Here is a 24746-nt window from a genome sequence, read left to right on the forward strand (position 1 = left end):
TGAGCCTCAACGTCTACACAGCAATTTTTAGCCCCAGAGCCTGAGCCAGCTGACCCGGGCCGTCCATGCTGTGGGTCTTTTATTTCTGTGCAGATGTACCCTGTGTGCACAGGAGAGACAGACTCTCTCCTCTTCCTTCCCATACCTGAACCTTGCACAGCCCACAGCAGCCTAGAGCCGCCGTTTTGAGTAAATTCCTGCTCAGACCCAGGCTGTAGCACGCCCAGTGCAGACAGAATCTTCTGGGAATTTAGTTGCTAATATCTAAGAAGTCTCTAATGAGCATATGTAAACTGCAATTTTTTCCCAAGGCCAAATGTGAGCAGATTCTCACAAGGATGGCAAAAGGCACCTCCCTGATACACAGGCCAGCCCCTTGCCAAATTTCAAGTCCCCTCTCCAAAGTGTGGTAGTGCTTGAGCTTTTAAAAGAAAAGGTTTGCCAGAATATTTTAACATGGGCATAACTTATTTTTGTAGCTTCATTCTTGGAGATGGCTGAAATTCTCCAAAATAAATTAAGCCTGAGGCAGACATCTGCCATGTAAAATTTCAGCCCAAACAGTTCAAGATTGGCAAAGTTTTATAAGCAATGAAAACAGTGTCTTACTATGTGAAGTGTTGGGCAACTTGAACAATAGGTTAAAAATACCATCCCTGCTTGTAATATGTGTACGTAGCTTTGTAAACATGCATGGTGTTTTACAAACCAATAAAAGATGATCCCTGATGCAAAGAGGTTAGTCTACCTAGACAAGACAGTATGCTGTAACAGCTTCTGGAAACCCCCGCAGAGATAGTCAGTCTCCGCTTCAGCGCAGGTTTTGATGGAAAGTTACAACCATGATGCTGCTCAGTAGTGATAGCCATGCTCTTCCAACCATGATGCGGGTCAGTAGCGATAGCTATGCTCCTAAAAGCTTCCACCCCCAATTTTGCCCTAAGAGGCTTCTGTCCAGCCAAGGGAAGGCTGGCAATTCCTGTCTTCCAATAGATAGTTATATTTTTGATGCTTTTGCTATGTCTGAAACTGAAACCAGGAACTGATTTACATTCTGATGATACTTTAACAACTGTAACTATGCAAATTAAAGAACGATTAGACTTCAGGAGTTTGCAGAAACAAAGCTGTGTGCCCGGTGTTTATTTGCATGCCATAGCTGTGATGTGTTCTCTGGGTTCCTGCAGTTTCTTAGCCATGCTGATATCTGAGGTCTGGATACAAACCAAAAGGTTTGGTAGAGCATCCAGTTATGTGCATGGACACATTCTGCTAGGTACTTTGCGAGTGAGAAGTGCCGCCTGACTTTCTGCATTGCTAGGCTCCAACCCTCTGTGAATGTGCAAACTTGAGCTGCTTGACAAAGCTTTGCAAAACCTAGTGTTAATAGCTGTGCATGTATCTACCAGTCTCTTGCAGACCGACAGCAGCAGGAAGAGGAGACCTATGCAGATGCATGTGATGAATTCCTTGATCCTATCATGAGCACTTTAATGTCTGACCCTGTGATGCTGCCATCTTCCCGAGTCACCGTGGATAGGTCAACTATAGCCAGGCATCTCCTCAGGTATTCAAGAAAAGTTAATTGTGTCTGAGTGAGGAGTTAGTGATTCACTAAGGGTTTGGTGGGGAGGGGTTAGTGCAGGGGTAGGCAACCTATGGCACGTGTGCCGAAGGCGGCACGCGAGCTGATTTTCAGTGGCACTCACACTGCCCGGGTCCTGGCCACTGGTCCGGGGGGCTCTGCATTTTAATTTAATTTTAAATGAAGCTTCTTAAACATTTTAAAAACCTTATTTACTTTGCTTACAACAATAGTTTAGTTACATATTATAGACTTATAGAAAGATCTTCTAAAAACGTTAAAATGTATTACTGGCACGCGCAACCTTAAATTAGAGTGAATAAATGAAGACTCGGCACACCACTTCTGAAAGATTGCTGACCCCTGGGTTAGTGTTTTTGCTTTCAGAGATTCAGGCAAGACAGAGTGGACATCCCCATGCATGCATACAGTCATTCTCCTTTCCAAATTTCCCACAGTTGCTCCAGAGTCTAGGATCTTAGTTTTGTTATATTTGGAACAGACTAATCCATCTGTCTCTCTAAAGTGCTAACCATTTATCTAGCTGTGTGCAGTTTGTGTGCCCTGGACCCTGTGGAATTCAGCTTTCTGAAACTTAGAAGTTGGATCCATGTCCAGATTTGCACAGACCAGATTGTTTCTCGTGTTTTTAATGGAATAAAGCATATGAGAGGTGCTCAGGCCTACAGATTGAAGGGGTGGGGTGGGGAGATTATTAAGACTTTTTTTCTTTTATTTAAAGGTGATTTCAACATTGGGAAAACTGCAGGTGTTTCTTCACCCTGGTTTATTCAAAAGTCAGTGGATAGGTTGGACAGTTTAGTGAGTACAGATAAAATCCAGAAATGTCTTCCAATAAAGCATGAGTATAGGAGATTGCTTTTTTCATCCAAATAGTAGCATATTTCAGTCTGCCTCTAAGTAATCATCTTCTATGTGTTAAGAGTCAGAGGTTTGCTAACTGATCTGGGTTGTGGCTTAAATTCTCCCTAAAGTACTGTTGTATACTCTGGTACTTAAGCTTAGTGTGAACCTGTTCTGCTTTCCTTGAAATTTTAGCTTCAAATGTAGCACTGAGAATGATGTGAGTGATGGTGTCATTTCGGAAGGGTCAGTCTTCTGGGGGATGTTTGGGTGAAGCCTAATGATTACACCTAGTGGCTCTTTGTCCACAGGCAGGTCTGATTCACTTGATGGAACAGGGGCTGTGCCTGTCTCTGCTCCCTGTTTCTTGGCTTTGTAACATCAGTTTTTAATCATAGGACAGTACTGTCAGAGAATGAGTCTCCTTGACTTTCTCTCTTTCTTATAGTGACCAGACAGATCCTTTTAATCGGAGCCCCCTCACTATGGACCAGATCAGACCAAACATAGAACTGAAAGAGAAGATCCAGCAGTGGCTTGCAGAGAGGAAAAAGCAGAAGGAGCAGCTGGAGGACACACTGAAATGAACAAATGAAAAAACATCCTGACACAAATGAACAATAATTCGTTGGCAAGAGAGCGAAATCCCCTTGCAGAGATGATGGCTGGTGCTCCAGAGAACCTGTGAATCAGCGCTACCATATACTCTGTACCCAAGATTGCATTTTGTGCATTGCCACTAGACCTGGAGCCTCTTGCTTAGGCCCTTCCTTTTATCCCCTTCTATTTTTTGTTTCCATTAAGACGTCTCAATAATATCAGAAACCTCAACTGCACTACAGCTTCTCAGCCCAGGAATCCTAAGTCCCTTCTTGCTCTGTTGGCCACTGGTTAATTTTCTTGTGTTGTTTGTTGTTCACAGTGTTCACTGTTTCTAATGACTGTCATGTCACACATCTCAGTGGCTGTCAGCCACCACCAAAAAACTCTTCCTTGTGACTGAAGTTTCCTCTGTTACTGCTGCTTTGGCTCCAGACTTGTTTAAACTATGTAATGTTCTATCATATGATTTTTAATGTGAAAAAAAGCCTTTGTCCACAGTAGCTCTTAAATTTGAGGCTTGCGAGGATGGAAGAGGTTCTCTTATGCAATTTTGTCTGTAAATATTGGTTGTGTACAAGGGTTCGTGTTCAGCATGGTACATTGCAATGGGGCAGCACTGAAATCAAAACATTTAGAAGATAATATAAAAGTTGGATGTGAATCTCTTAGGGATAGTTGGACGATTTAGCCGTTGCTATAACAAAACTCTCACTGGGACTAGGAAGGTCATGCTGGAAAAACATGATACTGGTTTTAGAAAAGCCTCTCACTTGGCTGTCGGGGACAATACCTGCTGTTTTGCTCAAGGGGCAACCATGCAGAAACTCGACATATCCAGACACACATGACAAGCTCTTCTCTAATCGGAGTTCCTTGAGTCTCCACATCATTTAAATTAACCTTAATTAGTCATGATCATCTGCTAGGTTTGAGAGCCTGCTGGAAACGGCACTGTCTGTGTATAGACTGTGTACATATTCATACAGGTACACTATAAATCCTGCCTACATTTATACTGTACTTTGTGCATGTTAATATGTATCCAGTATGTATATATACTTAGACACATGCTTTATCAATAAAAATGTCAGGCTTCAAGTTTCTTTGAAGTGCATATTTGGTCTTAAGATGAACTTGTTCTGAATGGGGGATCTGGGGCAGGTATAACTCCTCTCTCTCAAGGGACACTTTATCTCTGTTGTTGTATACAACTATTAAGCTGATTTTTCCCCAGCTGTGGTCATAACCATACCCTTCTACTGGGGACGTGTCTGCAACAAGAAGTGCAGAAACAGCTGACATTTTTATAATGAAAACTAAGAGTGAAGCTGGGGCTTACTGTGCAGGTTACCTTAAAGAATCCGTTAAAAAGAGTCTACTAGATAAGACCTTAAAACATAAGGCTTCTTCCCTGAGGATCATATGTATGTGCACTCATGCAAACCTAGAAGTACCAGAATTTGAGCCTAAATAAATAATTTAATATATATGTTTTATTCTTGAAGGGCAGGTGTGTGTTGGTTAGTTATACTTATGCATGAGGTAGGCTTACTATTCAGCTTGTGGGAAGAGGGGGTTTTGTGCTGGGAGGAAGGGAGTACTACAGGGACAACTACCCAGGGCATCAGGCACAAGGCAGAAAAATAAGAAACATGATTTTTGTGGCGGCTATCTCCAGCCCAGCAACAGTGTTCTAGTTCAGAGGACTTCACCAAGATGGTCAGTGAGACTTGCTATAATTTTTCTCTCCTAAAACTAAACATGGTGTAGTGTTTACCTAGCTATGGCAGTGATATAGGTTCATTACAAATGCCTTAGAGCCATTGAGAACACAAATGGGGGAGTCTGAGAGTGTTAAATCATCAAAGTGGTAGGACTTAATCTTAAATTATTCAAGTACCCTCGAGAGGGGGACAAGCGTCTTGGAGGCTGCCTTGGTAGGAGGATCTAATCCCAAAGCTGTAACCCAACAAGCAATTTTGTAGAAGTGGCATTTTTGGCAGTGCACAAGGCAGAGGGTTTTCTTCCAATAGGTTTTGGTTTTGCTGGCATGCACACAGATCCTATCCCACAGGCCAGGGGTAGCCAGTTATTTTTTTTGTCAAGGTCCAAATTTCTTGATCAAGGTCCAGACTCCAGAGAAAATAATTTAAAAAATAGTTAAATAAAAAGATTTTGGGGGCCATTCGAAAGCATCTGGCAGCCCAGATTTGGCCTGTGGTCTGCCTATTGCCCACCCCAGCCCTAGGCACATCAAAAAAAGCACTTCTGGTAAGTCCATTTTTGAAAGCTAATGGCAAGCCTACCGCCAGCCCATTCTAAGGCCAATCGTGTCACAGAGAAGGCTCTGAGGCAGGTGTGACCAGGAGCCATTTCCCAGGCTGACTCCTGTATTAGTGGTACCCGCATGACCTGCTTCGTGCAAACTCTGCGAACCTGTCCATGGAGTTTCTCGCTGCAGGCAGAATTGTTGGGGGGGGACGTGGGGGGGCTGCCCAAAGGGCACCGCCTGGCTGAGGCGTTAGCTCGCTGGCCTGGCCGGCAGCCCAAACCCTGCTGGCTGCAGCACGTGGGCAGGGACAGGTACCGGCCACAGGAGGCTTCTGCGCCTGCGCTGCTTTGGCTCCCTCGAAGAGACCAGTTTGGCGTTGCGCGTGAGCAGCCGTTCATGGCCGATAGGTGGCTTCGGCAGGCGCCTGATCAAAATGTTGCCTCTGAACGGGGAAGAAAATGCCCCCCGCCCCTTCCCGCAGGGCTGGGAGTGCGCACGGGCCGTCTGGGGGTGTGGCGAGCGGCGGTGGTGTGAGGCGCTACCGGGGCAGCCCTGACGCCGGGGGCCTTAGGGGTCCTGCTGTAGGTGACATTCAGGTTCCGGCTCCTTCCTCTTCCTCAGGCGCTGCAGCTGCCCCGCGCCGGTTCCGTCATGGCCCAGGCCGCTCAGAAGCTGATCCAGCGCGTCGCCACCCAGGGCCCGCAGCTCGTGAGCGGTGAGAGCGGGCCGGGGGGGTCTGAGCGGGGCTCCTGGGGGCGGGGCGGCGCGGCCCGGGACCGGCTCTCGGGCTCCGGCCTTGCCCCAGGGGGCCGCGGGGAGCCGAGAGCGGCGCGGGCCGTGCTGGGGGGGGGGCAGCGCCTCGCACTCGCCCGCCCCAGGTCCAGATAGGGGCCTGGCCAGCACCGGGACCACTCGCGCCTCCAGTGAGTCAGTGTGACTGTGGCCTCCGCCCCCAGCGCTGCGGTCCGGGGGGGGCCGGTGTGGCCTCGATTCCGTACGTCGGTAACGGTCCAACTCGGGGTGGTCAGTAGCTGGCCTGGGCCACGGGCCGCATCCAGCCCGCCAGATGCTTTCAAACGGACCCTGAAATCTTATTTGCTTATTGTCTTGTTTTGTTGTTGCTTTATCTGGAGTCTGGACCTTGACTATACCTTGGGCAGGAGATGTGGGCCTTGACTGAGCAGAATTCGCCACCCTGGTCTAAGTTGTCTGGGTGAGATGGTGAGTGTATCACCAGGTGTTGTTTCCGTGGAAGACTTGGCTGAATGGCCTTTGTCACTGGATTGTTCCACCTATTCCAGTTGTCCTAGGGTCTAGGCCTCTGCTTCATTTTACTTTCTTCAGTTGCAAGCAATGGATTTTTGTCACTGTCCAGGTGACTCACTCTCTGTATCTTGTAGCCTCTTACTTTTTAGCTGAGCTTCTTTCTTTTTAAGTGAGCACTAAGTAGCTAGAGGCTATATCATACTGTTCAGTGTCAGTGAAAAGGGGAAACTAAACAACTAAGAAACTTGGCTAGTGTAAGATTCTGTAGGATTTCATTGATGACAAAATCTGAGTTTGCAGTAAGTAGAGTTACTAAATGCTAAGGGGTGGGGAAGAATAACCATAGAGAAATTACCTTGTAATGAAGGAACGTCCTTTTGAAGCACAACTCCCCTTCAAATTAATACTTCTCAGAGGGTTTTATAAAGGAAGGTATTTTTCCTATTAGTGATGGGGAAAACTGAGGTACAGATATGAAGTGACTTCTAAAGGTCATGCAGCAGAGTTCATATATCCTTTTCCAGTTCAATACTTTATCACACGGGCAAGTAAACAAAAATGGTGGAGAGAAAAAGAGAGCTTATTACCAGCCTCCTAAATGTAAAGCCCATGTCTAACAAGGCATTCCAATTGTAATGGGAAAGGGGTTAGAGGCAATTGATCAGGAAGATGCTTAATAGCCATATTTCCAGAGATACTGAGCACCTGTAAATCTCACTGAAGTCTGAGAGGAGTGAATGCTTAATGCTTTCAGAAATCAGGCCTTTCCACCATGAGATGGATCCTCTCAACATCTTCCTTCTACCCAAAAGAAACCAACCAATCCCAAACCACCTGAAATAAACCAATCTTAACCAAAACAGTAAATTAACAAAATTGATGTACGTATGTATGTATATTTTAATCAGAACTTCCCCCTCCCAAAAAAGGGGGACATGCCAGAGATTCCAATAAGTCTATGATGGATTTTGCTATTACCAATTTTACATGTAAAGTGCACAGATGCTGTGATGATGAGCAGCAGTATAAAACCAAATTAGAACTGCTTTTCCCCTGCCCCTACACCTGTATCTTTAAAGACAAAGATTGAGATGTATAGGGTGCACTAACTTGGGCTCCGATATTTGAAGTTAGGATGTAGAGATAAGGGAAATGCTGTGTGGTGCAGGATGTGGTGGACTGTGAGCGTAATGGATGTGACAGATATCTATGAAATAGGGAATCAGGATAGTGAGTTGCTAATAGCAAATATATAAGCTTTGTTTTTGCTAACAAGCTGTATCCACTCTTAAGAATTCTGCCTGTTCCTCCTCCTTTTTGTTTTGTTCTGTGCTAGTCTTGATACCCACTTTATCTTGTACTTTTGGCTCTTTCCACTTGTAGATATTTCAACTGGTGAGAGCTTTGTAATTACAATGCAGCTTTGCCTACATTAGCTGAGATTCTTTTCCATATGAAATATATGGTCTACTCTGTAATAGGTTTTCATTTAAAAATACTGCAATCTGCCTGTCCAGCTGGGGAGAATATCTCTAACATCAAAATGAAGTGTCTTGAAGAAGACTCAAAAATAGAAAAGGTGACCTACTGAGGGCCAAGAAATATTAAGGGTATTAAATATGAGGTAGTCATTAACAAAATTTTTTACTTCTGTGAGTTTAAAATAAGTGGGTCTATATAGTCTAGGACCTAGGTTGAACATCTTTTGAGGTTTGAAGACCTTAGCTATACTCTAAATCATGTCGCAAAACAACTACCATGGCAGTTGAAGAAAGCGTGGGATTTGGTGGAAGGGCTTTCACTTGAGCAAAGGCCCTTGACTTTGGAAATCACTTTCTCAGTTGGTCTAATAGACTGAATTTTTGATCTTTTGTGTGCAGTGCAGAGTGTCTCTCTTTTTCTGAGACTTTCACTTTATGCTGGGTTTAATTTGGAGGGTGGGTTTTCCGTCTTTGAATTATTGATGTACAAGCATCCAATTGAACTCAGAATGCTTTTTGTAAATTAAAAAATATTGATTTTTTTTTTTGTCAAACTCATGCTGAATTCAAGGTCACTTATTCTAAAACAAAAGATGGAATCTACCTTCATGAGCAAAGACTTCATTCAGCTGTGATTATGGAAACTGGAGAATTTCCACCACAGTGTTAATTATCCTAATAGTGTAGAGTGAGTGTGTGTGTGTGTGTGTGTACTGAGACTTGTATTAGAGATGTAATTTGCAGGCCACATAGGTTGAAGTTTACCTATTTAATTCTTTTGCACCATATAGAGCATAATTGTCAGTAGTTAAACTCTTGTGATTAAACGCTCTCAGCCTATGCAGGGATATTGTCTTAGGTGCAGAATGCTGCAGGAGTTCTGATTGATTCAAACAATAACACTGTTTTCACATTACCCCCACTTCTGCAGCTTTTGGGGAGAGGTAGTTGTGCTGCCTAACTAGAAAAAGCTTAATAAAATGCATTTCAACAAGTCCCACGATGGATATTAGCCAAGATGGTCAGGGGTGCAACCTCATGCTCTGGGTGTCCCTAGCCTCTGATTGCCAGAAGCTAGGAGTAGACAACAGGGATCACTTGATGATTGCCTGTTCTGTTCATTTCTTCTGAAGCACTTGGCATTAGCTACTATTGGGAGACAGGATACTGGGCCAGATGGACCATTGGTCTGACGTAATATGGCCGTTCTTATTAAAATGGTTTGACTAGTATAATTCTAACATCTAATTATTCATGCTTCCAATATTGAGGCATGACATCTTAAGAATAGGAGCAACTAAAATGTCTCCTTAGATTCTTACTAGTTAAAGTCCATAACACTCTCTGCTGGCAAAGAACAGTGCTGATATTGATCTTCTGTACTAATCATTGTCTGGCAACTTAAATTTGTAGCTAATTGATTGACAATTCACAACTAGCTGGTAGAACTAGGTACTGACCTGGGGTCATCACATTTTAAACTTTTTTATACAGGCTTCCTGAATGGCTGAGTTCCTTGTGATACACATGTTCTGTACTTTAATGTTGTATACAGCCTGATTAAGTGGAGTTGGATGTTGGGAGCACTTTAGACCAGTAATCTCCCCTGGCTTCTGTAAGCTTTGCAGTGGAATGCCAGGTGTTCGTTTTCACCTAAAAACCCTTAAAAGGTTTGGGACCTGGTTACTTGTGAGACTGCCTCTCTCCTTGTGAGGTGCTGCCACAGTTGAGATCAGAAGAGGTGCTTGAGCTGGAGCTTCCTCAATATAAATGAGGGAGCTGCCGACAGGGTATTCTGTGAGGGGTCTTTGATATTTGAAATCACCATCCCACACCTGGTCTGCCAGAGTCCAGATCTGTTAACCTTCTGAGCATCAGCTAAATTCACTTATTTCCCCTTTCTAAGGCCTGGTCAACGTTGGGGGGGGATTGATCTAAGTTACGCAACTTCAGCTACATGAATAACGTAACTGAAGTCGACGTACTTAGATCGACTTACCGTGGTGTCTTCTTCATGGTGAGTTGACTGCTGCTGCTCCCCCATCGACTCCGCCTCTCGCGGTGGTGGAGTACAGGAGTCGACAGGAAAACGCTCGGGGGTCGATTTATCGCGTCTAGACGCGATAAATCGACCCCTGCTGGATCGATCACTGCCCGCCGATCCGGGTAGTGTAGTGTAGACATACCCTTAGTCTGAGGGTTTGGGCTGTGATATATATATAGGCAGTCCTTCATGTTTATGTTGTGATTGATTTATTTATGTATTTATGGAATAGGCAGCCAGAGCACTGGATGGTTGCTTAGAGCTGAGTTTTTAAAAATTAAATAAATATCTGCTCATTACCAAGGAGCAGCTCTGACTCTTCAGACTGGGTGCATGTTTGGTGAAAGCGGTAAATGAATGTGATGCATGAATAAATATTTGTGTCCAGCCCACGCATCTGTTTCTTTTAGCCTCCAGTGGATTCATCCTGGTATTTTTCTCTTCCAGCTGCTGTGACTTACTCCAGGCCTCGTTTGGCCACATTTTGGCACTATGCCAAGGTTGAGCTGGTTCCTCCAACCCCTGCTGAGATCCCCAAGGCCATTGACAGCATGAAAGCTATGGTCAAAAGCTTTCAGTCTGGTCACCTCGCACAGCTCACAGTCAAGGTAACTGCAGGCTAAATAAGAACGGATATGAATAACAGAAGCGTGTTTCCCCTGGGGTTTCTCCAGCCATGCTGGTTAACACATTTTTAGCTGGGCTACATCTAGCAGCATAAAAAGAAGCCCAGAAAGTGACTTGTGCTTGCTATTTGGACAGAACAGTTAATTTGGTAGACAAGTTGTTGATAAAGCCAGGCCGAACCTGTGCTCTCAGTGAGCTCATTCTGTGACAAAAAAGAAGTTTGACTGGACAGATCACTTCTGCCTTGTGGTGGCTTTTTCCCTAGTGAGCTTTTATACACATTTTAGTATGGCCAGATGTTGATCTTTCCACTTAGTGTCTGCAGCTGCCTTACTGTCAAAGGGTCTTCTGAATGCACTGTCACCCTTCTGATAGAAATATCAACATAGCCAGCACAGCGTGTAGTGTGGTATGAAGGGATATTGGATAATTGACTAGTTTGGAATTGCTGCTTGACCTTTGCAATAACAACCAAAAGCTTAAGGCTAGTTTTAAAACACTGCTACCTTCTACAGTGCAGTGAGGAGGGGTGGGGCTGTGTTCTGTTCCTGCCAAGGCAGTGGTTTCCAAACTATTGTACTGGTGACACCTTTCACACAGCAAGCCTCTGAGTGTGACTTCCCTTTTAAATTAAAAACACTTGTTTATATACTTAACACCATTATAAATGCTGGCAGCAAAGCGGGGTTGGGGTGGAGGCTGACAGCTCGCAATCCCCTATGTAATAACGTCATGACCCCCTGAGGGGTCCCGACCCCCAGTTTGAGAACCCCTATGCTAAGGGCTGTAACTCTCTTTTGGCTTAGGCTCATAGATGCATTTTCCCCCTAAAATATTCTATCCTTAATAGGAATGTGGGCATTGACAGGCTGGATCAGACCAGTAGTTCTTCTAGTCCAGTATCCTGTCACTGATGGTGACAAGTACTAGATACTTAAAAGGATGGTGCAAAAAACCTATAGTTGGGTAGCTACGTGATAACCTGTCCCAAGGAAAGTTTCCTTCTAACTCTTAATTTTTAGAGATTGCCTTAGTCCCTTCTCAACTCTTGCAAATATCTGTTATAAATTTGAATATTCATGTCATCAATGTAAATAGCTCTCTATCTCAATCAGTTTTGAACTTGCTGCTTTTCAGTTTCATTGAATGCCCCCTTGTTCTTGTATTGCACAATGGGGGTTAGCCTCCAGGCACTTTTACAATATAAATAATAAAGCAAGGTCCAACAAACCAGTAATTTCTAGGCCCTTTTTCCAACTTGTATACCCCCTTCCTGATCTGTAAAGAGTAATTCAATAATAGACTTCTTTCCCTTAGGAATGGGAGTGCAAAATGAAGAATAGTTCTCTGAACGTATTACCTGCAGATCTGGTTCTTTAATTGACTAGTCAGGGTCTTCTGATGGATGCCCCTTTAACTCTTCACATTTAAATCTCTCTTCCTGAAGTTATCTCAGCATTTTGAAAACCTTGTTCATTTATATGGTGTCAGTCTTCAAAATAACTTTTTAAAATAAAAATGGGTCGTCTTTGCTTCAGAATTAGCTAAAAAGTAGAGGTCTGATCTTATGATCTTGAAGCATCGCACTTCTGCTGCATATTTCTCTAGAGTCTAGCAGATGCAGTTTAAGAGTTGCAGGTATTTTGTGTACAGGGTAATATTTTCCAGGAACTTATTGAACCACTGGCATCCTAGCTTAAAAAGCTTTTACTTGTGCCATGAAAACCAATAGAGCTGTTGTCATTAAGGAGTGAAACACTTGGAGAACTTAAAGGTTAAGAGTTGAATAGCATTTTTAATGTACCAGCTTTTCATTTCTTAATCCTACCACTTCTAGTAGAGTATAGATGTGCTTTTGGCAGCAGGCTTTTCTTCAACATCCATTCACGTGAATCAAATGTCAGTAGGTTCCAGATCTGCCCACCAGTACTGAACAGCTATTTCATAGGTCTAGTGTATTGCTTGGCACTAAAACTTGGATGGTCTTTTCAGTATTTATGCTTTAAAGCATTCTCTCTGAAGGGCTCTGAAAGCTAAGCTGTACTTAAGATTTTAGTGCACAGTAGTATGTACCATGATTGCTTGGGTGGGGGGGAGTAAATTGTTAATAGCATTTTTAGCTAAAGCCAAGAATGCTATCTCATTAACTTGGGTGGCTTTCTTGCCATCACAACCAAACTTTGTGTATGGTTAACAAAGCAAAGGGAGACGTTACTGCAATAGCAAACATTCTAAATTGTGGCTTTCTTTTTTTCAGGAAGCTCTGAGGAACGGTTTGGTGGCCACAGAGGTGCTGATGTGGTTTTACATCGGTGAGATCATAGGCAGAGGCAGCCTGATTGGATACAATGTTTGAAGACTAATCTTTAGTAGTCTTACGTTTCACTTCTTTGTCCCCTAAGTCTGTAACAGTATTTGACAAAATAAAACCAGGAAATTATGTGGAATTGTGGTGGTCTCTGTTAGTGGTGTTTACAGTGTGAGCTTGTCCCCATACTGTTAGCTTTGCCAGCTGTGAAGAAAGCATCAGTTAGTATCTAGCTGCCTGGAGGCCATCCCTCTTCAAGCATTACCACACACAAGGCAATAGTTATACCCCATCCTGCTTCCATAACACTTGAAAATGTGAATCTTTTACCATAGCAGGTTAACTTGGATTGAAACTTTTTTCTGGTCATTTAGGACTAGTGCTTGGGGAATGTCTACTGGCTATGAAACCCTTTTGTTTGGTCTGCCAAAGTGTTTCTAGCTGGGGATTGTGAACCTCAGATCTGCATCACACAAGCTGGATTTTTTACTTTGATTCTGACAGTTTTAGCAGCAGCTGTTATGGAAACCAGTAGAAGCCAGTGCTTTAAATCATGAAACAGCAACTTGGCATCCCAGATTTATCAAATGGTATAAAGCATTCTCTTTAATTCTACCAGGCTGAGTTAAAATATGTCAGGTATATGTAAAGAGCTGGAAGAAAGAAGGTAATCAGAATAGGCCTCTAAAATCTTACCTCACAACCTGAGAGGTGTAAATCATCCAATAATCAATAGTCTTGCTGTGTTCATCTGACCCATATTGGTTAACTCTCTTTTTAAAAAAAAAAAAAAAGTGGGGAAAAGGGACAGTTTTAATCAGGCAGAATGCTTGATAACTTTCAGCAGAAATGGCGTTATCTGTTTGATGGGACTTATTCTTTACTAATTATATTGCCATAGAAAATAGTTTCTATTAAATCACCTGCTTTTCCATCTTACTTTTAGCAAGACTAGTAGTGGCTCAACTTAAAATCACCTGTTAAGCCTTCTGCAACCAGGCATTACTGCTACTCAGATAGGTGACAAGTGTTTCTCTACATCATAACTTCATTTAATACATGGCTTCGCTAGACAAAATCCAGTCTCCTCCAAAGTAAAGATATAGAACAAAGCATAGCTTCTGTTCCTTCAGCAGGATCTCTAGGCCGTGAAGTTACAGCATGGATAGAAAAACATGATTCATCTTAAGTTTGCTGGCTCTACAGCTTAGCACCTGACCTGTGCATAAATAGAAGATATTGGCTTACGCTGCTAATAACTCCATGAGCACAAAAGTTCATTAGCAAAGACAGAGGGAACAAGCACTAAATTTCCAACAAACTTCTGCTGAAATGGGCATGTAATCTCCGCTACTTCATCACTAAAGAAAACAAAGTAGGGGCTCTCTTCTCTGTGTCCAAAAACACCCAGTTTCACAGCAAGTATTGTATTACATGTACTGGAAACTAGCTGTTTCATAGCTATCAGAACCTAGTGAGTTGGAATCAAACATCTATGCTAGCTATTTTGATAGGGAATTACGGTCTGCTACAATCCTCTCTTGGCTTGCCCTGTGATCTTCTGAGACTTGCTTTCAGCTCCTTAGTGAGCCTCTAGTACTCTGGGCTCGGCTGCCCTTTGACATTAGAAATCTCTTGGAATACTAGGCTAATAGTACATAGATTACTCTTGTCTCTGCAGCAATAGCATAGGCCTTTGTCAAAACACTTTTTTTCAGTAGGAAGTCTTGCATTTATCATTTTATCGTGTAACATCCCCACTATGCTTTCTGAATAAATACCTAACTTCACCTGCCCCTGAACTATAGCCAGTTATGAGGTGTAGTTGCTGCTGTTCTATTGCATCGACATTTTGGATGGAAGGGAGAACATCCATTTGAAACAGGAAGTGTTGGAATTAGGCCAGGATACCACTGGTAACAAACCTAGTCTTAAATCCCTTGGTATCTTAAATGACCAGAAGTTGTTTGGGTCTTGACAGTTCTAGGAAGCAACTTTTTTCCATTAGTTCACTAGTGAAAGGGGAGGAGGAGAATGGAGAATGGCACTACCGAACTGATAGCAAAATACTCTGCAGTATTCTTATACTAAAACAACAAGGAATCCGGTGGCACCTTAAAGACTAACAGATTTATTTGGGCATAAGCTTTCCTGGGTGAAAAACCCACTTCTTCAGAATCTGTTAGTCTTTAAGGTGACACCGGACTCCTTGTTGTTTTTGTGGATATAGACTAATACGGCTACCCCCTGATATTCTTATACTAGTAACCAGTTTGTATCTAATAGGTGGTCTAACATTTGCCAGTCAGTGAATGACAATCTCAGCAGATCCCCTTCACAAAGATGTAGTAGCCACTGCTTACCCACCACACATTCCACTTTTGATTTGATATTTTGCATTTCTAGTAACTAACTTGCTTCAGAGATGATACCAATACCAGACTCCTTACCAAGCCTGCTCTTATACTATTCCTGCCCCTGTTCTCTAGAGATGGGAGCATGGGGCCCCGACACCTTTCTGTCTGTACTACTGAGAGAGCCTCACATCAAATGCATTCATATTAATATGAAGAATTCCTGAGCCAAAAGGTAGGATACCTCACCATCTGGTGGAGCTCAGGCTTGAGGGAATAAGCTGAGACACCAGTAAGAGAGAGCAACCTATTCTGCTCTGTAACATGAGCCACTTAAAGCTTTATTCATCATATGCCAGCACTGCAGAAGTGTGCCTTTCACACTTTGAAAGTGTAACACAAATAGCAGGCTCACCATATACAGCTCTGATGATGGAACAGAACTCTACGAAGTACTAAGCAGGAGAGATGCTGACTTTTTCTTATGGAGCAAAAATGTCTTGCTCATAAGCCACAGGTAATGAATCTTTACTGGTGTCTGGCTGACCTTGGGCACTGCTTTCAAAACAAGAGTAGGTAAAACAATGGAGTGCTTTTGTCACCGCTTCCTTGGGCAGTCTTGGAGTAATCTTTGAAGAACTAACGCCAGCTGCGTCCTGGTGGTGCTCTTCCTTCTGATGGATTACTGAATTGGGGCACAAGCATAGTCTGCTGCCAGCTTTCAGATGACAGATACAACTATGACCCTGATTAGCTGTGGCCATTAAAAAATGTATTAATAGTATTGCTGTAGCAACTAAAGGCCCAAATAGAGATTGGGCCTCTCTGCTAGGCATCACACAATAAAAAGATGTGCTCCTTGGCACGTTTGTGTGTGTTTTTGTTTTTTTAACCCCAGGGTCCTGCTGAAAACTCTGGGACCGATTCAGTCCCCTATTAAGTGCCCTTCATGCTGCTCTAGAGACAGAAAAGTTGCTGCATGTGGTTTTATGCCATTCCTGCTGTGTGGATGGAGTGCTTGACCATTCATCTTTTCAGTGCCTCAGAGCAGCTGGCAATTGGGGTAAGCTACTCTAAATTACACTGGGGAAGAAGTTGGCCTCTCAAGATCAGGTTATGGGTGGCATAAAGGTGACTTAGTCACCTTTGCCCCCATCTCCTGGTTTGTGCCTCCTGAAGGCTGCAGCGTAGAATCTGGCTCTTCTGCCTACTTTTCCTTGTTTGAAGTAATTTTTTGCTTCCTGGCCCAAACTGCTCGGTGGTGCTGTATATACCAAGGTGGCTGTATCTTGGTGACAGATGAATATTAATTTTTATTACCCACCCTAGATTAAAGCCCATTGTGCTGTACAAACACTGAGTAAGAGACAGTCCCTGACCAAAGTTTACAATCTAAATAGGTAAGAGAGGAAGTAGCAGTATCCCCATGTTACAGAGGGGAAAAGAAAAGTGAGCCAGAGAGATTAAGTGATTATTTTATGTAAGCTATTGAGAGCCTTTCTAACTGCTGTGTAGATTTAAGAGTGTTACTGCCATCCTCACAGGCAGTCCCACCCAGGACTTGGAGAATTCAGAGGGCTTTAGGGGAAACAATATGTAAAAACTGTATTTTTAAAAATGGGTGTTCTCGTCTCTTACAAATACTGCTCAGGTGGTCCGAAGTTTTTACATCAAACTTCCAGGTCTACATTTATGCTCTTTGCATTTTGTTGCCTGGCCCATGAAAATAAGCCTGTTTGTTTTGTGGGGTGGGCGTCTGATGCACTACTGCAACATTTGGGTTTCAAATCCTGCAGGGGATGTGGAGGTGGGGGGGACTTCTCATTGGATTAAAAAAAACAAACAAACTTGTGGCAATGTTTCCATTGCTGTTTGATTTGGACTTTGAGTGTGACTGCTCCTCAGAGCAGGGATCTTTCTTGTTGTATATGTACATCTCCTCACGCCGTGGGGCCCCCAATGTGCTACCACCATTCAAATAATAATCTCTGCATGGTAATAGCCTTCTGTATGGTTGCACTGGAGGGAAAAGGCGAGTAGTGCCAGGAGAGAACTCCGCCTGCACTAGGACCCAGGAGCGTTTCTCCTCTCTGAAGGCTAGGCAGGATCTGTAAGACACCCCAAAAGCTGCTGAACCAATCATTCACAGCTGGGGCCAGTGATGGGCAAGACTCCTACGGGTGGAGCTTGGGCTGCAGAGAGGCTTAGGGTCTCAGTTCCCAGCTGTCTGGAGAATGACAGTATTGTGGAATTACGTCACCTGCAACGTCTCTCGGTAGCTGACTCAGAGTGGCTTTCATCGGTGATAAGAGCAAGTAACCCACCCTCCCAGCAAGCAAGGAGACTGCTGTGCAGCATCTGCATAATGGGAGACAGGCTAAGCATGGATGGAAAATCCTGAGCCTCCTCTGGTATCCTTATCCCTGCTTCTAGGAGTGGAGAAGTTTGTTGCTATATAACCTTGGGCTAGAGGGTAGGGTCTGTGCTGGATGGCTGGAGCCTGCAGAAAGCAGATAAGCTGTAGTTACTGTAGTGTCGCACCATTTTCTGTACAGGTTTTTCCTAGGCTACCTTAGATGGATCTTTATGAGAAACGTTAGCGTCTGACGTTTAACCAAACAACTGATGACTGAGATGCTGCTGGCTTCTACTGCCTCCTCTGCCATAGCATTCAGGGTTAATTCAAACACTTTAGCACCGCTTTGAACTGTTCCTTGCATATTAAAATCCGTACTCTTTCCCCAACAGACCCTGCATTTCTGCTGCTGCCTGATGTCATCCCCTTCCCTGCCTCCCACAGGGAAACAGCAGCCCTAGCTCTGCAGCGCACATGGCAGCGGAGATTTATAGCTATTCCCCTGTGTCTGAAATTACTTTACATGGGGAGTGAAGTACAAATGCCTGCCCACATTTTAGGGGAAAGTCCCTCATGCAGCATGTTTAGCAGAATCAGGGACAGAAAGAGGGCATTGAGTCAGCATGAGAGCTGCAACTGAAACCAGTGTTAAGTGCACACTGACAATAGTTAGCAGTGACATTAGACTTAAAGAAGAGCTGTGTGTGGCTGGAAAGCTTGCCTCTTTCACCAACAGCAGTTGGTCCAATAAAAGATATTCCCTCACCCACCTTGTCTCTCTAATTTCAACTATGAGGCATTTAATATGGAAAGAGAAGGCATTAATCTTTTCTTCCACAGCATGCCCGTACCAGTTTGTGAAATGTGACAGGGCACAACACCAGTTAAGAAGCATTAGGCTCCATCACTATTTGGGTGGGACACGTACAAGCTGTGCTGTGAGAAGTGGGGTAAGTGACTCAGAAGCGGGGGCTCTTTCTTGACAGTGTTGAAGTTTTTGCTTCAGCTTGGTGTTGGCATGCTGTGCTGCTGGAAGAGCTGTCTTGTAGATGAGATATTAAGCTGAGATCTTGGCAGTTTGTGGTTATTAAAGATCCCAGTATAGCTTTTTGCAAGCAGAGGGTTGTTATGCTGGCTAAATTGTATCTCATAGAATTACATACTGCCTTCCTCCAAGTTTAAGTGAATACGAGACTCTACTGTTTGCACTAAAACTTGTGTGTAGTGTTGTTGGGCATTGCTAAGCAGCTGGTGGATTCCACCCCAGAGGTGGTTGCATTTCAGTGGTGGGAGGAAATGGTCTCTGGTTCTAGCTTACATTTGCAACACCCTCTCAGTGTGAGGGTACTATGAGAAACCTCTCTATTATTATTATTATTATTATTATTTATTATTAATGCTATATTTTTCTCTATAGCTTCCTAGCTGAATACCTTTGCTCATGTCATTTTCTATATGCAGGATGCTGCTAGTTATCCTTCCTTTAACAGGGGCCCTCCCAGCCTTTTCCTCACTGGTTCTATTCAAGGGCTTTAGAGGGATCATCACCCCATGCACTATGCCATGCTCAGTTGGCTTCCTGTTTCAGTTTATTTGTATTTGATACAACTTCAGTGTGAAGCATTTTCTACACAAAATAAATCCCCAGATGTTTATATATGAAACACAGACTTTTATAGAGGTCCTTGGAGATGCAGCTGTTGAAAAGGAAAATCTTGTTGGCCAAACTGCCTGGGCAATTGAAATATACATAAAAGAGAATATTTGGTCCCTGTTTGTGTTTAGTTCATAAAATTAATTCAGTTGTACAAGCAGGAAGCTTAGCGTTACCACTAGAGGGCATTCTTCCTACCTGCCCCTTGCAGCCCCGGTGTGTTCGTCTCTTGGAGAAGATCTGCTTAGAACACTTACTGTTTTGTCAGCCTTTGGTAGGTCATGATGTGTCTCAGCAGCTTGGCTTCAGTAGCCCCTAACAAATAGGGCCCTTGCAGAAGGCAAGGCAGTTAAATTTGCCTCCATAAGAACATAAAAGGTGACTAGTCAAACTCACACAAAGACAGATGCACTCTTCTCAATCGCTTTCAACCTGGATGTTGTTTGAAACTAATTAGGCCTTTTTAAAAATAAATTCTCTGCACAAGATGAGCAGTAGAGCCAGCGCACAAGCACCAAATGCAGACTGGCATGAGCAAATGGAGAGAAGGGTCATCACAAGTGTCAATGTCCAGCATTTTCTAGGCAAACTCCCCCTCTGGCAACTGACCCCCCAGAACACAGCTAGTCATAGAAATCCAGATGGGTACTCTCTGCCCTTCATGAATGCTAAGTAATTGAGCCTCCCAACCCCCTTGCAAGGTAGGTCAGTCACCTCCATTTTATAGCTGGGGAAACAGAGGCAAAGAGATTGAATGACTTTCCCAAGTTTGTGACAAGCAGGAATAGAAGTCAGGGCCTCACCCCCAGTCTTTAATGAGAGACATTTAACGTTAGTGTGTTTTTAAAAGCCAAACATTTGCATCGAACCTAATACTAGCCCTCAATATCCTCTGCTCTGAGTTTAGCAAGCAATTGGTAATAGATCTATTACCTGTTCCCCCATTCCGTTTCCAATTACTCCACAGGAAAACGCAGAGAGACTAACCGCATTATGAATGAGAGGCCTTGACACTGAATTGTGCATGTACTGAGCTCCAAACTTTCTTCAGAAGACCATCATATAGGTGTGGCCTGCACATACAGTACTTTCTTTAGAGGCTACCTCGGATCTACTAACTCTCTTCTCACACACACACACACTTGCCCTTTTTATATGAACTTTTCTCCCAGCATGTCTGGCTCAGAGTTGGCCCTTTAAATCTGGCAATGCCAAGCAGGTGTTGCCCAAAGTAACCATTTTATAGCTGGCAGTTGCTGACTGATCTTCCCTTGCTAGTAAGTGCCTGTTCTGTTTTTCCCTCTACCTGCTGAGGAGATGGCCCTTTTCACAAAGGGAGTCATCTAATTTGAGACAGCATTGAAGTATGATGCTCTGTTTAGCATAGGTCTCAGTAAGTACTCTTCTTCCCCCTCCTCAATAAAGCCTATGCAACAGCATATGAATCTCACCCCAAGTTTGGCTGTTCGTGGGCTTTCCTGCAGGGTCTTCTTGTCTGTGCTCTAGTTCTATCTGACCAGAGGTTCACACCTGCATTTCCAGTGACCTACTGGAGTTAACCATGCTGTGCCAGTAGCTTTACTCAGCACTCTCACTCCTGTTAATGGGATGGGTCAGCATCCAAGCATGTGGCTGCAGGTCCTTCCATTCTATTCTAATCCCTCCAGGTAATCCAAGAATGGGGGTTTGGAAAACTTGTCCTACTGGATTCAAACCTGATGGGGAAACGTGCAACTTCATTTGGATACAAGGATTTTATTATTATTATTTTGCTTCCTATCCTACGCTGTTCTGTAGCATTGCCATGTGCTGTTAAACATCCTACCAGGTAAGACTGTATGTCACTTGAGAACCAGGTGAATCCTGTATATGGTTGTGTAGAATGAGTTTGCAAAGTGCTTTGAGGGTATTTGGTATGAAAGGTGCTTGATTAATGTATACTATTATTAGATTGTGGGAGGGAATTGACCCTCTTTCTCCTTTGAGTGGCAGTGAAGGTGCCCTGGAACAGGAAGATATCTCTAGCAATTCTGCATCTCCCACATTTGTAACTTGTCACATAGTACCTAGCTGTGAAGGGAAGTTGTCAGACTCCTTAATGATGGGCTGCAGCGCCACTAATTAATTAGAGAAAACAGTCCTGTTTGCGATACAATTGTGATCTTGTGGCACCTTTAAGACTAACAGAAGTATTGGGAGCATAAGCTTGCATCTGAAGAAGTGAGGTTCTTACCCACGAAAGCTTATGCTCCCAATACTTCTGTTAGTCTTAAAGGTGCCACAGGACCTTCTGTTGCTTTTTACAGATTCAGACTAACACGGCTACCCCTCTGATACTTGTGATCTTGACTTCCAAAACAAGTGCACTAGCCCTGGGGCAAAAGAGCTACTTCCTGAAGGTAAGTCACCAAAGCTCTTGTTATAATTAACTCAGGCTTCCACTGCAGCTGACCTCTCTATGCTGTTAATCCCCACCTACATTTACTGCTGTGTTCATGGATGAGAAGTTACTCAGGTTCAGACAAGTTTGATACAAGAAGGGTTTGTGATGCAGATGACACATAAATGCCATATTGCAGAGGCTGCCAAACTCACTTCATTTTTGGACAGGAGATTAGACTTGACTAGTGCAGTGGCAGAGAGGACCTGGCAGCATTCCACCCCATTCAGGGTGCAACCTATTTTAATGGATTAAAAAAAAGTCTTTATACAAGTTTTAATGACAAAACACCCTAATAATGCTCCCAAAGCAGGACTCCTTCAGCATGACAAGTGTGAAATAAACGGATGACATGCCTACCAACTCAAAATGGGCTGGGCCAGTTATGCTGTATACTCTTTGCTACTACTGCAGATATTAGTGTTTGTTTAATGACTTTTCTCCCTTCTCATCCCCCTTCTCCTTGATTTGACAATGATGCCTTAGGGAAACCCAGTACATTATGTTAAAAATTTAGGTTTTATTTTTAAAATTAATATTAATGGTATTTCTAATGGTTTTTAATTAATGAAAACAGCAATTTGTTGGGATTTAAACTGTCTCCTGCAGCATTCCTAAAACAAGGTGTGCTTCTCAGATCAGAAGCCAAAGCTCAGGGAGGGAGCTTGTTACTGAGAATATGTTACATCATGTGTTGTACCGTATATTTGAGGAAACAAGTCCTGATAGGACATCTGAATTGGATATCAAGCCAATTCTTCCATGACTGATAAATTGGGAGTTGGCAGCAGGTGGACTGTGATTTAGGGGGTGAAATCTTAGAATTACTGTTCTTCAGTCAGGTCAAAGTACTTTTGGTTACTTACTATTTTTTGTTAATTTATTTTTCTTCCAATAATAAAGTTCTTGCTATTTTAGCCTGACTTCCTCTGCAGAATTTGCAATCAGAGAGTTCTGTGCTAGTGCAAGAGAACAGAAACTGATCAGAGTCTAGGCTATTTTCATTGTTCAAGGTGAATTAAGTATAAAAAGTAAACAAACAGCACAATTGTTGCCAAGTGAATTAGATAGTTTAGTTAATGGGTGCACAGGGTCAGAAAAGTTTATATCCAACAGAGAATCATAGAATCATAGAATATCAGGGTTGGAAGGGACCTCAGGAGGTCATCTTGTCCAAACCCCTGCTCAAAGCAGGACCAATCCCCAACTAAATCATCCCAGCCAGGGCTTTGTCAAGCCTGACCTTAAAAACCTCTAAGGAAGGAGATTCCATCACCTCCCTAGGTAACCCAATAATGGATGGGCCATATGCCACTGTAGGCAATCCTATCATACCATCCCCTCCATAAGCTTAAGCTCAGTCTTAAAACAAGTTAGATTTTTTTGCGCACACTACTACCCTTGGAAGGCTGTTCCAGAGCTTCACTCCTTTGATTATTAGGAACCTTCGTCTAATTTCACACCTAAACTTATTGATGGCCAGTTTACAACCTTTTGTTCTTGTGCCAGCATTGGCCCATAATTTAAATAACTCCTCTACCTTCCTGGGATTGATCCCTCTGATGTATTTATATAGAGAATAAGCATACCTCCCCTGAGCCTTCATTTTGTTAGGCTAAACAACCCAAGCTCCTTAAGTATCTTCTCATAAGGAGATTCTCCATTCCTCGGATCATACTATTAGCTCTTCTCTGCACCTGTTCCAGTTTGAATTCATCTTTCTTAAACATGGGAGACGCTAGAGGTATGAGGTCTCACAGGTTCTTGTATAATGGTGATAACACTTCCCTATCTCCACTGGAAATATCTTGCCTGATGCATTCTAGGAATGCTTTATCCTTTTTCATGGCCTCATCACACTGGCGGCTCATAGTCATCCTGTGATCAACCAATACACACAGGTCTTTCAATTGATACGTCCCCAGCTCAAAGCAAAAATTCTTGTTGTTAGTCCTTAAGTGCATGAACTTGCACTATAAAATTTCATCCCTTCTATTTTCAAGTTCATCAAAATCTTCTTGTATGATACTCCGGTTCTCCTCCATATTCGCAATGCCTCCTGACTTTATGTCGTCTGCAAATTTTATTAGCACATTCCCATTTTTGTGCCAAAATCATTAATGAAAATGTTAAATAAGATTGGCTCCAAGACTGGTCCTTGAGGAACTCCACTAGTAACTTCTTTCCAGCCTGACAGTTACCTTTTCAGTATGACCTCTTGTAGTCTCTCCTTTAATCAGTTCCTTATCCACCTTTTGATTCTTGTATCAATCCCATCTTCTCCAATTTATGTAACAATTTCTCATGTGGCACTGTATCAACACTCCCTCCAAAACTGGGAATTGAAGTCAAGCACCCTGAATCTCTGCTTTTATTTGCTGTTAGCAGATAGCTATGAAACCTACTGGCAAAGTGTGTCTCATCACCCTTTAGTGGCTGGTCCACATGGATAACTGTACACATGCTACCCTTACTGCATTGGCTAAAGTGGTGGAGGTCTGTGCTGTGGATATAAAGGTGTGAACCCTGCTGATCACCTGAGTTGGGGGTCAATATAGTTCCACTTGATAGAATTTCTTAACAGTCTTTAATTACATGATCACATTCTATTTTTCCACAGGACTCCTGCCTCGTTCAATGCACAGGTTGATTCTGCTCTGGAGGATGAATCAGGGTTATGTAGTGAAGGAGACTGTCGTCTGTAGGACTGCTACCTCGTGTGTTGCAGAAGTTGGAAGGTATGTAGTGAATGAAGCAGGGGATTGCAAGAAGAGAAAGGATGGTCTCATGGTTAAGACTGTATCATCAGGCATATGCATAAAGGAGCTGAATTAAGGTTGTACAGGCAACCTTAAATCCTGGCTTTTCCTAACTTCTAAGTGCTTGACTTTA

At 43.2% G+C, this 24746-nt stretch overlaps 2 protein-coding genes across 2 annotated transcripts in view; both read left to right on the plus strand.

Moving 5' to 3' along the window:
* UBE4A (ubiquitination factor E4A) overlaps positions 1-4140 on the plus strand; it is a 30861-nt gene extending 26721 nt beyond the window's left edge. Inside the window, exons 19-20 of the mRNA XM_065417078.1 lie at positions 1410-1567; positions 2898-4140. Of these exons, the coding sequence (XP_065273150.1) occupies positions 1410-1567; positions 2898-3036 (297 nt within the window). The 3' untranslated portion in view covers positions 3037-4140. The remainder of the gene's footprint in view (positions 1-1409; positions 1568-2897) is intronic.
* A 1738-nt stretch (positions 4141-5878) lies between these two features.
* ATP5MG (ATP synthase membrane subunit g) lies at positions 5879-13189 on the plus strand. The gene is made up of 3 exons (XM_065417170.1): positions 5879-6039; positions 10563-10723; positions 13000-13189. The coding sequence occupies exons 1-3, from the start codon at positions 5976-5978 to the stop codon at positions 13096-13098; spliced, it is 324 nt and encodes a 107-aa protein (XP_065273242.1). The 5' UTR covers positions 5879-5975; the 3' UTR covers positions 13099-13189.
* Positions 13190-24746: the final 11557 nt, after the last annotated feature.

The sequence above is a fragment of the Emys orbicularis genome, chromosome 15 (assembly GCF_028017835.1).
Source record: "Emys orbicularis isolate rEmyOrb1 chromosome 15, rEmyOrb1.hap1, whole genome shotgun sequence".
NCBI classification, from domain to species: domain Eukaryota; kingdom Metazoa; phylum Chordata; order Testudines; family Emydidae; genus Emys; species Emys orbicularis.

Excerpts from the sequence above, each read along its gene's own strand:
- ATP5MG (XM_065417170.1), top strand. The coding sequence starts at position 5,976 with ATGGCCCAGGCCGCTCAGAAGCTGATCCAGCGCGTCGCCACCCAGGGC. Across the intron at positions 6,040-10,562 it reads GGGCCCGCAGCTCGTGAGCG|CTGCTGTGACTTACTCCAGG; the intron begins GTGAGAGCGGGC and ends TTTCTCTTCCAG. Across the intron at positions 10,724-12,999 it reads TCGCACAGCTCACAGTCAAG|GAAGCTCTGAGGAACGGTTT; the intron begins GTAACTGCAGGC and ends TCTTTTTTTCAG.